Source organism: Podarcis gaigeae (genome assembly GCF_964106915.1).
Source record: "Podarcis gaigeae genome assembly, chromosome: 1".
Classification (NCBI taxonomy): domain Eukaryota; kingdom Metazoa; phylum Chordata; class Lepidosauria; order Squamata; family Lacertidae; genus Podarcis; species Podarcis gaigeae.
The window spans coordinates 15,218,811-15,232,477 of record NC_139678.1 but is presented as its reverse complement, the minus strand read 5'-3'; the positions used below and the strand labels follow the sequence as shown (position 1 = coordinate 15,232,477).

The following is a 13,667-nucleotide window of genomic DNA, read 5'->3' as shown; positions in this document are numbered from 1 at the left end:
TTAAAAAATCTTTGAAGGATCTACACTGCCTCGTTTATATGTCTGGCGCAGGAATCATAAGGTTGACGTTAAAAAAGAAGAACTGAAACAAAGAACTGATGAACAGCCAGGCTGCAACCTTTTCATTTAATACAAATTAATTTTTAATGTATGACCTAGACATTCTCACTTTGGTGAAATCAGTTGACATAGAAGGTTAATAAAGTTCCTGTAAGGGTAATAAAACTGAGGGAGCCAGTATGTATCAATCAATATTTGTGGCTGCATGTGATTTCTGAAGTGTATCATCTACAAGATGACACATTTCCGTTCTATGGGAGCCTTCCTTCTGCTAATACAGCACTAATTTATTTTTCAAAGGATCCTTAAAATGCACATACCACTGAATAATTTCTGCAATTTGAGCTTCCCAGTGGGCAACAGATTCCTTCTTTGCCGCCAAATCCTGAAGCTCATCTTCTAGCTGCCTGTTTTGTGATGTTAGTTTATCCACAAAGGAACAAAGCTGCAATGAGAAAATTAGAAGTTTTCATAACTGTAATTTATTGTAACGTTGAACCTCCTGCAGCAAATGTGTAAAACCGCCTGCAACATTTTGTTTTCCAAACAGTCAAATTAAGCCAGCCCAGTTAAGTGGCAAAGTATGTGTATAAGCAGCACTGGAGGCTTCTTCGGTTTTGATAACAGAGATTAAACACCCAGATTTTCACACTTGACACGGAATAGTCAGACTTTCACACACAATTAAAACCACTGCATTATTTTTTTGAAAATTATTTGTAGCCTCTCCTGAATTAGGAGCAGGGCAGGGAACTCTAAAATGGTATTTGAATTATAGAAATAAAACATAAGATATCTTGGGGTAGGCAACGTGCCCTCCAGGTGTTGCTGAACTACAAATCCCATCATCCCTTACCATTTGCCATGCATGCTGGGGCTAATGGGAAAGTCCATAGCATCTGGAGGAAGCCACGTGGGCGATTATTATTGTATCTGATGAAAAACTGTGCTACTTCACAGGTTATGACAATTTACCTTCTCATTTTCAGTTGTTATTTTCTTGTTATCTTCAAAGAGCATGGTTCTCTCTCGCTCATATTTCTCTTTCAGAGTTCCCACTGCTTCCTCCATCTCACTGTGCCTACAAGCGTGAAATAATATCATGTAAATGCCATTTTCACAGAACAAAGAAACTATTGCTGCTTTTAATGGAGTTGAGTACATAAATCTTATTTAGTTTTTGGATGCCACATTATGTATAGCAGGGGTGTCAAACTCAAATTCATCGGGGGCCGCATCAGCAGTTTGGTCACCCTCAAAGAGCCGGTTGTATCTGTAGGACTATGTGTCCACTCTTTATTATCATAAATTATTGTCACTGCATTCAATTATTACTGTTTTTTGCGAAGAACAGGAATTTATTTAAAGACAATTATGAAAAATGTTGGTATGAAATTAAAAAAGATCTAGATGTATGGTCAAGATTGAAACTTTCCTTGTCAGGATGCATTGCTGTCGTCAAGATGAATGTATTGCCAAAGATGTTGTTTTTATTTCAAACTTTGCAAATAGTGGACAAAATGGAGTGTTTTGGGAGGTGGCAGCGAGATATTTCTAAATTTGTCTGGCAGGGCAAAAAGCCCAGAATTAAGTTTAAGATATTAACTGATGCTAAAGAAAGAGGGGGCTTTGCCCTGCCAGACTTAAAGCTGTATTACGAATCAGCAGCCTTTTGCTGGTTGAAAGATTGGCTACTGTTTTAGATTTGGAAGGATTCAATAATGCGTTTGGTTGGCATGCATATCTGTGGTATGACAAGGTCAAAATACATAAGGCTTTCAAGAACTATGTTGTCAGAAAAGCAGTGTTTAATGTCTGGTCAAAATATAAGGACTTACTGGAAAACAAGACCCCAAGGTGGTTATCACCAATGGAGGCTAAGGCCCCGAAAAGACTCAATATGGAGGCCAAATGGCCGAGATATTGGGAAATAATAGAAAAAGAAGGAGATAACTGGAGGTTGCAGAGTTTGGAGAAACTAAAGGGGAAAGTGCGAGATTGGTTACATTATGCTCAGATCAAAGAAGTTTTTAAGTCAGATAAAAAATTAGGATTCCAGGTGGAAAAATCAAAGTTAGAAACAGAATTGTTAGAACCCAGCTCTAAGATACTTTCAAGAATGTATAACTTGCTGCTAAAATGGAATACACAGGATGAAACGGTCAAATCAGCTATTATAAAATGGGCACAGGACCTAGGGTACAACATTTTGTTTGCTGACTGGGAAAAGTTATGGACCACAGGTTTGAGATTTACGGCATGTAATGCCTTGAAAGAAAATGTTATGAAAATGATATATAGGTGGTACATGACTCCAGTCAAGCTTGCAAAGATATACCATCTGTCGGATAACAAATGTTGGAAGTGTAAAGAAGCTGAAGGAACATTCTTTCACCTCTGGTGGACTTGCCCTAGAGTGAAGGCTTTCTGGGAAATGATATATAATGAGCTGAAAAAGGTATTTAAGTATACCTTCCCTAAGAAACCAGAGGCCTTTCTCCTGGGCATTGTCGGCCAGAGCGTGCAAAAGAAGGATCGAACTTTTTTTATGTATGCCACAACAGCAGCAAGGATGCTCATCGCTAAATGCTGGAAAACTCAAGACTTGCCCACACTGGAAGAATGGCAGATGCAACTGATGGACTATATGGAACTGGCTGAGATGACTGGCAGAATCCGAGACCAGGGAGAAGAATTGGAGGAGGAGGACTGGAAGAAATTTAAGGACTACTTACAAAAACATTGTAAACTGTATGAATGTTAAGAAAAATGTAAGATCTGTAACAACATGGCTCTAACAAATTAGTAATCATTGTGTATAAAAGTGAACGCAATTGAAAAACAAGACAAATTTTAGATAAATAGCATTCTATAATTAACCTTCAATAAGAGAGTTGTTAAATCTTAAAATTTGAGATCTGAATATTGGAAAACTTTATTAGATAAATTAAATTAAGTTAATAATTTGCTGGTAAAATTTATGAGTTTAGAGAGCAGGAACAAGAGGTGCGAGGAAGTCCAAGGATGTCTATGAAATGTGGATATTTGAAATTGGTATGTTACTATATGCATTTATTGTTAAACAAAAAATTAATAAATATTATATATATAAAAAACAATTATTACTGTTTTTTGTAATAATGTAGACGGTCCAGAAGGATGTTATGGTTGATTGTATCAAAGGCCGCTGAGACGGGAGGGAGAAATCAAGACGGAGCTGCTGGCAGGGCGGAGAGCGAGCCGCCCAATTGTGTGACCGAGTGATGGAAGGGCTGCAAGGAGCCGCAGTCCGATCTCCTCCCAGGAATGTGCCAGCGGGACTGACATGTGCCGGACAGGGAGAACCGCCCAGCGCCGCTGTGCGGGCACGGAGTCCAACTTGTGGAGCTGAGATAGAGAGCCGGGCGCCAGATCGCCTTCCTTGCTTGGCTTGCCGCGAAATTGCAAGAGGAGGAGGAGGAAGGTGGCGGTGGGGTGCAGGGAGTGGAGGGGGTGCCAGGGAACACAGCCCCCTCCCATCACGGCCATCATCATCGCCGCCCCCACTTTACATTTATTTTAAGGGTGTTTGGAGTGCGCGCGCGCGCGCCTCTCTCTCTCTCCCACTCACCCCCCACACACACACACCAGCCACCCCATATTCCCAAAGAACACGGGCATCGTAGGTCCTGGAAAGGCTGGCCGTGCAAAGATGGAGAGGGAGGCGAAATGAAGAGGAAGGGAAGGGAAATGAAGAGGAAGGCGAAATGAAGAGGAAGAGGCTGGTGAAATCCAGCGCAGAGGAGAAGAGGATGCCTCCCGCAGGGCGAGTTTGCACACTGGGATCCAGCATCCCCGGAGAAGATCTAAGGCTGGAATAAAAAAGTTTCTCCGAGGAGAAAGACTCCCCCTCCGCGGCGCGGAGAGACCTGACCTTCCGCTTGCTCTTTTTGAGCAGTGAGCGGGAGAGAGAAGCAAGCTGCCCGCCTCGCTTCAGCCCCCGACGACGAAGGCGCAAGTTGAAAGACACGGGGACATTTGAAGCAGCAGCCACGTCCTTAAGAGCGACGGGGGGAGGCGAGTAGGGAGCCGCACCATGTAAACTTTATTGTGTAAAAAAAAACCAACACAAGCGAGAATAAAAGGTGAAGGCTGGTGGCCGCCGGCGGCTACACGGGCCACATGACGAGGTCTGGCAGGCCGGATTTGGCCCGCGGGCCTTGTGTCTGACACCTGTGATGTATAGTGACATTTTTTTTTTTGCGGTGTGGGGGGAATGTTTCCAAAAAAAGCAGCTGTACACAGAACTTACTTCTCCCGTTTGGCCTTATCCAATTTATCTTTTAACATCATGATCTCTTTCTGCAGTGCTAGCTGATGGCTTTCTAAGTCATGCACCTCCTTTTTCACATTTTTTACTTCCAAGACATGGGATGCTTCTCGCCTGACCAGCTCCTCTTCGTAAAACAAGATTTTCTTCTCCAGCTCTGACTTCATTTTGGCCAATTCCTGCTGATGCTCATGCATGGCCACGCCAGCAGCACGACCTCCCTGCTTTATCTGCACAAGAGCAGGGGGGAAAGTCACACAGACAACACCACAGTACAGTACATTCAATATTAGAGACTTTAGTTTTGTTCAAGGTGACATAAAACATATTTCATCTCCTTAATACTTGATCATGAAGTATAAACACATGCATATTTATTTGTCTCTGCATAGTTTAGAGATCTCATTTGCTTCATCATAATCCCTCTGAAAGCCATGAACCGAGAGCAGACTGAAACATGCAGAAAACAGTCCACATCAGACTGCAGCAGGAGGGGGACTGCATGCCTCATTCACTTTGCCTTCATGTAGAAGACTGGCATGTCAAAGTGGAAAGGTTTTACTCTAGTCTCATAATCATGCTGACTTTCCACTTTCTTTAGAACCATGGAGCACACACGAACACGCATTATTTGCATCCTGAAGAAGCACAGACCACTATTTAGATATCATTTTAGTTAGCTGTTCCCCATTTATTGAAACTATTTTTTCCAGCACCAGCCATTTGCAGGAGTCCCAATCTGAACATATTCTAGTGAGCATTTAAGCCTATATTGCAGGCTGCCATCTGATTGGATTTCACTTTGATTCTGACTTGATTTTAGGATGTAGGGTGTATTTTAATTGATTGCTTGATATTATGGTAATGTGTCATATATTTGATGTTAGCTGCTCTGAGCCCGGTTTTGGCCCAGGAGGGCAGGGTATAAATAAAATAATAATAATAATAATAATAATAATAATAATAATAATAATAATAATGGAAACACCATTTGAAAGTTGGCTTTCAGAATAATAATAATAATAATAATAATAATAATAATAATTCTGAAAGCCAACTTTCAAATGGTGTTTCCCCCCCCCCCCTTTAATTACTGTTTTAATGAACATATTGTCTCTTGCCCTGCACTCCTGGGACTGAACTGTTAAGAATGATAAAGTCTAAAGAAGTCAAGCAACAGAGCCCCTGAAACGTAAGCAAATCTATTCACTGTGGTACAGATTTAGGTATTTTGGGGGGTGGGGCGACTGTGTAAGAGGATACAGCAAATAAAATCTTGTCTGGGCTCTGTAAGAGGCTAATTCTGAGCTGGTACACATGAGAACAGCCTGCAGTAGTAGCCCCCATGCAGCTTAACATGTGCTATGTGAGGTTTTTTCCTGCACTACTCCAAACTTCCCCCAAAAAAACCCATAACACGTATGGCAATCTAAAGGTCTACCAAAATGGGGATGAGAAATGTGTCAATGTCAATGGTTGCTTCTCACATTAAAATTGTGAGACAGGGAGGATTACTACCTATCCTGCCTAGATCCAAAAATATCTTGTTGGAACGCCCAAAATACATTGAAGAACTAAATCTCGGGCCTTGCACATTCTGGCAAGCTGTTTTTCGGAAGTGAATAAGTTGCATCTGTCATGGGACACCCTGGAGATCTGGATTTCTATCCCTTGTCAAGTGAAGCTGTTCTTATATGGCCTAGATGCTTTTCAAATAATGTCACCTTTAGGGTCTCCAGTTCATTTTCAAGCTGCTTAGAGAAACTCTCACTGTGCTCTCGAAGCTTACGCTCTTTTGATGCCTCTGCTGCTGCGTCATCAAGTTGGGCTTCTAGCTATAAGAAGGAAAACAGGCCTGGTTATTAAAACCGCTATAGCTTAACCCTTATTATTTTTATGACTAGAGCAGCTACAAAAAACAGAAAGGAAGAGATATGCCCATCTTGAGGTTTACAATCTAGATGACAAGGGTCACAGAAGAAGAAAAGATAAAAACGGTTTTGGAAGATGATATATTGCCTTTTATTCCCAATCCTACCAACTTTCAGAAACTTCAAGGGAATACACACACACACACACACACACACACACACACACACATCTTTATAACCCATCCTCATGCCTATGGCGACTTAACCATCTCATGGAGGCCTGCACTATAATATTTTGTAGCCAACTAGGAGCCAGATACTTTAAAAGGGGAAACATAGAATCCAAGATCAACAAGACAGATCTGGGTAGCTAGGAAACTTCAGTACAGTGGTGCCCCGCAAGACGAACGCCTCGCAAGACAAAAAACCCGCTAGACGAAAGGGTTTTCCGTTTTGGAGGCGCTTCGCAAAACGAATTTCCCTATGGGCTTGCTTCGCAAGAAGAAAGCCCATAGGGAAATCTCCGGGGACCTCTTTTAAATGCTAGCGGTGGGGAGCAAAGCCTTTCCCCCCCCCCCTCCGGCCTTCAGAAGAGGTCCAGGAAGGCCGGCGGGGGCCGAAAGGCTTTGCTCCCCACCGCCAGCATTTTAAAAGCAGTCCGGGATAGCAGGGAAGCGCTTCCCGCTATCCTGGACGGCTTTTGAAGGCAGGCGGGGGGAGCAAAGACTTTTGCTCCCCCGCCGGCCTTCAGAAGAGGTCCAGGACCTCTTCTGAAGGCGGGCGGGGGGTGAAAGTCTTTGCTCCCCCCTGCCTGCCTTCCCGGGAGAGCGGAGAAACGCAGCGTGTTTCTCCGCTTTCCCGGACGGCTTTTGAAGGCAGGGGGGGGGAGTAAAGACTTCCCCCCCCCCACCGGCCTTCAGAAGAGGTCCTGGACCTCTTCTGAAGGCGGGCGGGGGCAAAAGTCTTTGCTCCCCCCTGCCTGCCTTCCGAGAGAGCGGAGAAACGCTGTGTTTCAGCGCTGCGTTTCTCCGCTCTCCCGGGAAGGCAGGCAGGGGGGACAAAGACTTTTGCCCCCCGCCCGCCTTCAGAAGAGGTCCAGGACCTCTTCTGAAGGCCGGTGGGGGGCGAAAGTCTTTGTCCCCCCTGCCTGCCTTCCCGGGGGCTTTTAAATCGCCCCGGGACAGCGGATAATTCCTCCGCTGTCCCGGGGCGATTTTAAAATGCTGGCGGGCAGCAGCGCTGCCGCCCGCCAGCATTTTAAGTTCACCCCAGACAGCGGAGAAGTCCTCCGTTGTCCCGGGGTTTTTAAAATGCTGGTGGGCGGCAGCGAAGGCTTCACTGCCACCCGCCAGCATTTTAAAATCGCCCCGGGAGTGGAGAAGTCTCCGCTGTCTGGGGTGATCTTAAAATGCTGGTGGGCGGCAGCGCTGCTGCCCGCGAAGCCTTCGCTGCCGCCCACCAGCATTTTAAAAACCCCGGGACAGCGGAGGACTTCTCCGCTGTCTGGGGTGATCTTAAAATGCTGGCGGGCGGCAGCGCTGCTGCCCGCCAGCATTTTAAAATCGCCCCGGGAAGTCTCTGCTGTCCCGGGGGCTTTTAAAATGCTGGGGGACGGCAGTGAAGGGTTCGCTGCCGCCCGCCAGCATTTTAAGACCGCCCCGGGACAGCGGAGAAGTCTCCGCTGTCCCGGGAAGGCAGGCGGGGGGGGGGGAGCAAAGACTTTCGCCTCCCACCAGCCTTCAGAAGAGGTCGGGGGACAGACTGTCCCCGGACCTGGTCTGAAGGCGGTTTCCATAGGAACGCATTAATTGATTTTTAATGCATTCCTATGGGAAACCGTGCTTCGCAAGACGAAAAACTCGCAAGACGAAAAGACTTGCGGAACGAATTAATTTCGTCTTGCGAGGCACCACTGTATAAGGAAAGAATGACTGCGGCATTTAACTATAAATATAATAATTGACAGAAAAAAGTTAGTGCTTCTGGTTCTTTCATTGCTTGCTTTCTCTCCTTTACGGACAGACGAAGGGAAGGAGGGAGAGTAAGATGAAAACAGGAAGCCCAAATTATGGTCCAGAATGTGCTACTGTGATATAGCAGGAGTTTTAGCAAAGTGAATCCATGGAATAGCTGGCTCACACATTATGTTTCTCCACACAACTCCACAGGGCAGAGGGAGTGTGGAAGGACTGCATGAAGAAATAAACCAGCTGCTTGTATGTGTGGAACCCAGCCACAGTAACTATTTCAAGCTAAAATAGCAGCTGAAATCCATTATCCTCAAGTACCCTGCCGAGCTACCTCTTTTCTCGCTTTCTCAGATTTACGGATTTCCTGTCTCATGGAGTCAATTTTCTGCATGATCACTTCCACTTCTTCCTCTTTGTCACGGAGCTGTCGAGATAGTTTCTGCTTGTGGGAGCGCAAGTCTGCCATCCTCTCGTTCAGCTCTGAGAATTCCTGCATTGCTAGCTTTCTTTGTTGATGGGCGTCCTTTAGTTCTTTGGACTGTGCCTTTAATCTTTCAGACGCTTCAATGAGTTGCTGGTGAAAAGAAAGGTCCAAACAAGTGTTTAGAGATCGACACTCTTGAACATGAAGTTCAATCTTATTGCAAAATCACATTTTGACAATTTAAGTCCTCATCTCCACCTCTCCCCATCCCTGCTCTCAAAATAATGACAGGCATTTTGGCAGTATATAAGCAGAAGTATTTATATATTACCACTCTGATATCCCAATGTATTGTATGCTTCCATCCTTCTCCCACCTTCCTCTGTTCTCCCTCCCCTTCTTTCATACATTCCCCCTTTCCTCCTCTGTCTCTCCTCATAGCTCTTCAACCACTCTTCCCAGCACCATCTCATTACTTCTCTTCCTCTTTTGTCATCTCTGCTTCTTTCTGTTCGCCTTTTCTCCATCTCCCTTCTTCCCTACTCCTCCCTTTCCTCAATCGTACTCAACCTTCTAAAAAGAAAGAAAAAATAAATATCAGGATAAATTCTTTTATCCCTGTGTGTGCTTCTGCTTTGCGGTGTTCACTTGCATGTGGTGGGGATCAGAGCCAGTCCCAGGGGCAAAAGGAGGTTATAAGCTGATGCTTAAGCTTCTGCTGAAATCCCTGGCAGAAGGACGGTCACTCCCACAAGCCAAAGAACACAAAAGGGTTAAACACCACAGGGAACAAGAGCTGATTACTGCTAGTGATTACCCTTTTTCTCTAGAGAGGACACCAGAAACCTGAGCAGCGCTTTAGCAATGCCACCCTCCCTCAAAGGGAAAAGGGGCTGTGAATAGCTTGGGGAGCCCTCATACACAGCCTACTTCCATCAGCCCTTTAGTTTTCTTCTGTTGCCTCTAGCCTTTGCAGTGTATGTCCAGGGTGGGAGGAATGCTTCTCTCTTTTATAGGGCTCAATTTTATTTTATTTTGCCTTTTAAAAAAACCAACCCAAACCATTTGTGCTTTATATTATTATTATTATTATTATTATTATTATTATTATTATTATTATTAAACATTGTGCATATAGTTTGGCACAGTCAATATGGACAGAATGGGACTGATACTGACACAATAACATATCAATTATGAGGGACATTCTCAGTGGAAAAGGTGCTACTGGTCAATCCCTCAAAAGTGCTTAGAAATTCTGCCCTATGAAGCCTTTTTCTCATCCTTCCCCCTCTATAATCCTTTTCTTTAAGTTATTCTTTTACATGTACAACACATCAACATTTATATTCCATTATAATACAGTCGACTCACAACTTACACAGGGCTTATGTTCTGGGGATTGTGTGTAAAGCCCACATACAGTATAGCCGGAACAGCCCCCACGCGAGCATCCCTACCTTCTCAGAAGCTCGTGCGTCAAATGGGTCTTGCCCCCTCCTCCCCACGCAAGGTGGAGAGCTTCAATTTATGTGCATTTAATTTCTGTGATTGCAGTTGCAAGTGCCTAACACTACAATTGCACAAGTTAAACGTGTGCAAGCTGCAAGTTGACTGTATTTCAAGCCTAAACAAAGCCAGCAAGCTAGCATTATGAAGAAAAAAATATTGTTCTGCTAAAGAAACAAAATTACTAATTTCATCTAACATTATTTAGATACTTGGACATTAAACTTGACCACAACCATTTATTTTTGCTGTATTTAGCAAAAGTATTCCATCTCATCTGAAACCTATCATGCCTTTGTTTTTGTTGCCTAAATCTGAGATGGTGGGTTAATTTTGACATAGCAGCAAATTCCCAAAATTTCTCCATCCATTAAAGAATGGATGTGTGTTTGCTGATCTCCATGACTTAACAAACAATATTCTTGCCGCAGTTAAGATATAAGAAACTAATGCTTTTATGTTTTCATACCACCAAATCTTCCCAGATAATTCAATACTGTAAAATGAATTCTGGATGGAGAGGAATTCCATAACCCAAGTTCTTTTTTGTTTCTTAATTTTCTTCCAGTGCTTTTTTGACACATCACATCCTTGCCATCTTTTAAGGACCCAGAGGTGGTTCAGTTTTTTGCATTACGGTGAATTATCCAATGCAGGCTTTGCTGATGTGAAACCAAGAGTAAGCAAGCAAGCAAGCAAGCAAGCAAGCACAAAGTATCATGTGATGTCTTAGTATGAGGTACACATTCAACTGTATGCTCACTGAATCCAAACATAATACTGAAATTCACGTAAGAAAACAATGGTATAAGCTGGATACATGCATTCACTGCATTGTTGGTGTGCAGCCAGCAGTCCCTACAACTATGCACCTACAGCAACTGCACCAAGTACCCCATTTGCAATGGGGGGGGGGGGCTTCCCGAGTGGCAGTTGGTACAGTGGTGCCTCGCTAGACGAAAAGAATTCGTTCCGCGATTCTCTTCGTCTAGCGGTTTTTTCGTCTTGCGAAGCAAGCCCATTGACAGCTTAGCGGATTAGCGCTACAGCTGTCAAGCGGCTTCCAGCGATCAGCTGTTAAGCGGCTTATCAGCGGAACAGCTGATAAGCGGCTTAGCGGCTTAAGAAAAGGGCAAAAAAAGCAAAAAAAAAACCGCGGGGGGATGCAAGATTTTTTTCGTCTTGCGAAGCAACCCCATAGGGAAATTCGTTTTGCGAAGCACCTCCAAAACGGAAAACCCTTTCATCTAGCGGGTTTTTCGTCTTGCGAGGCGTTCGTCTTGCGGGGCACCACTGTAACTGGTTTTTCCAATGAACAAGTTTAACTTGTGTCCCTGCCCAACAGTTTTGGGGGAGGGCTATAGCTCAGTGGCAGATGTTTCCAGATCCAATCTGCAGCATCTTCAGGTAGGGTTTGGGAGTCTAGCTGGGAGAGGAGCTGGCAGTCACTGAAGACAAGACTGATCTAGAGAGACCAATGGTCAAATGTGGTGTAAAGGCTTTCCCCTATGTTCCTACTACAGCACGTGTGATCTACTGGATGAGGAGAACTGGATTTGGCTTCTGATTGTTCCCATGGAGCTTGGTAGCATGGGCATGTCACTATTACTGAGCCTAGCTTATAGTACAAAGTTGATATAAAATGGGATAATTGCATGTATGCTGTCCTGAGCTGCATGAAGTAAGGACAGAATAAAAGTATGACAAACAACAACTCTCTATATAGTGAGAGTTCCACATAATGTTCCACATCGTTGGACTGAAAAATGTTCTATACCTCATACCTTATGGAGATCCTCTTTCTCTTGCCGAAATATCCTGCATTGCTTTTCAAGTCCTCTTAACTTGTGGGTGGAGTCTTCATGTTCCTGCCGCAGCGTCACCGCGTCTTCCAGTTGCCGCTCTAGCCTATTTGAGTCTATAAATTTTAAAAGGGAGGATTACTCCATAGCCTTTTTGCTCAGTTGGCATATGCAGCAGTTCTGCATTCTTCTCTGCCAAGAACAATTTACACTGGGTAGTTCAGAGTGAACTCATTCATTCTTCTCTCTAACATAACACACACTGGCAAAACCCCAAGTCCCATCATCACAGCTCAACGTACACGGTGTCGACAAATACAAATAAAATCCAAATTCTACCTCAGTCCCAGTACCAAAGAATTCCAAGTTCTGAAGGCAGAATAAATTATGCAACATAAGCATTCTTGCCATCTGCTTCTTTCAACAATACTGAACCTGCTTTCAATACTCATGTTTTCAAGGAATGAGATCCAAAAAGCTATTTTAGATAAGACCACTGTGGCTTTGCTTGAACAACAGGCCCCATCATATCTCAAATTGCGCTTGAAAGTCCCATCGCTTTTGAAAGCAGCTTGTCACGTGACTTAAGTAGCTTTTAAGAGACACACACGTTCAAAACCCATTTGTGCATGCAGAGCTAGAGAAGAGGAAGGGCAAAGAAGAGGAAGGGCAAACATTAAGGTTAGGGTCAGATAAGCAGTACAGGTCATTTAAAGGAACAAGAAACTAGTTCAGGCAATGTAATCACAGCTCCCTGGCTACTCTAGTCCCACTTTGCCTTAACCTCACTACCACCAAAGAGATGTCTCCAATCATTGCTGACATATTTTCAAGTTTCCATGCTAGAACAATAGGACTAGAAACCTTAAAGGAAAAAAGCAGGAGTGGGTATATAAAATAATGTCTCAGAAACTCAAAGTACAATTCATTTTCTCAAGTATAAGAGGGTGGACAGTTTTGGCAGAAGCAGAAGCCCCACTGGATTGCCCCTTTGGAAACTGTTATCTTTCCTTCCCCAATTTTAGCTGCCGCCTGTGAACAGATATAAGCAGGTTACATAATATTACTGTGGTCCTTTCTTTTCCTTTTTAAAGAAAAATTGGATCTTGAATATTCAAAGTAAAATAGAAGATTATAGCAGTGCTGGTTCTACGAACAAAACTTGCAGGTTTGTTGTCTGTGGGTAGCTGTGGGAAAATGTCAGCCCTCCCCCTGCCCCCAGTTCAGAAAATGGTTGATCCCTCAATTTCCATCCATCAGATTTTCACCCAAATTTACAACTATGGCTACTTCAACACAGCTAACTATAAACCAACAAAAAAACAAGTTTTATTTTTCCGAAGTTGAGAGGTACCTCATGGGAGCAGGGAAAGGAAATGCCTCTACGGGGGAAAGAGAGAAACAAGGCTACAAGTCTGAGAAGTGTTTACTTGTCAGCAACAGCCACCCCTTAGTTTCTAATACTGCAATGTAGCCTATCCACTCAAAAGCAGCTACTTCAGGTAGGAGATTCAGTATTGTATGCAGCCATTTCTTCCACCTCTAGGGAATGTCTCCTCGCGAGCCAGAGGGGCAAGAAGGGCTTTGTCGAGCTGCTCAACCTCCCTGTCTAACAGCTGATATGTGGGGCAGCACAGCAGCAGCAGTTGCTTCCCTGCCCGTCAGCTGATTGGCTCAACAAGCCTCTGGGTTGCGAGGAGACCCTCTCGGGAGCCCAAAGGT

General features: G+C 44.0%; 1 protein-coding gene across 8 annotated transcripts in view; it reads right to left on the bottom strand.

Annotated features, from left to right (window-relative positions):
* The window catches only part of CDC42BPB (CDC42 binding protein kinase beta), a 99,555-nt gene that overhangs the window by 36,679 nt on the left and 49,209 nt on the right, over nucleotides 1-13,667 (bottom strand). For all 8 annotated transcript variants that reach the window (XM_083730536.1, XM_083730537.1, XM_083730534.1 and 5 more), the window contains exons 12-17: nucleotides 11,928-12,061; nucleotides 8,542-8,784; nucleotides 6,094-6,204; nucleotides 4,352-4,599; nucleotides 1,036-1,141; nucleotides 381-505 (exon numbers count right to left, since the gene is read on the bottom strand). In XM_083730536.1, coding sequence (XP_083586662.1) covers nucleotides 381-505; nucleotides 1,036-1,141; nucleotides 4,352-4,599; nucleotides 6,094-6,204; nucleotides 8,542-8,784; nucleotides 11,928-12,061 — 967 coding nt within the window. The remainder of the gene's footprint in view (nucleotides 1-380; nucleotides 506-1,035; nucleotides 1,142-4,351; nucleotides 4,600-6,093; nucleotides 6,205-8,541; nucleotides 8,785-11,927; nucleotides 12,062-13,667) is intronic.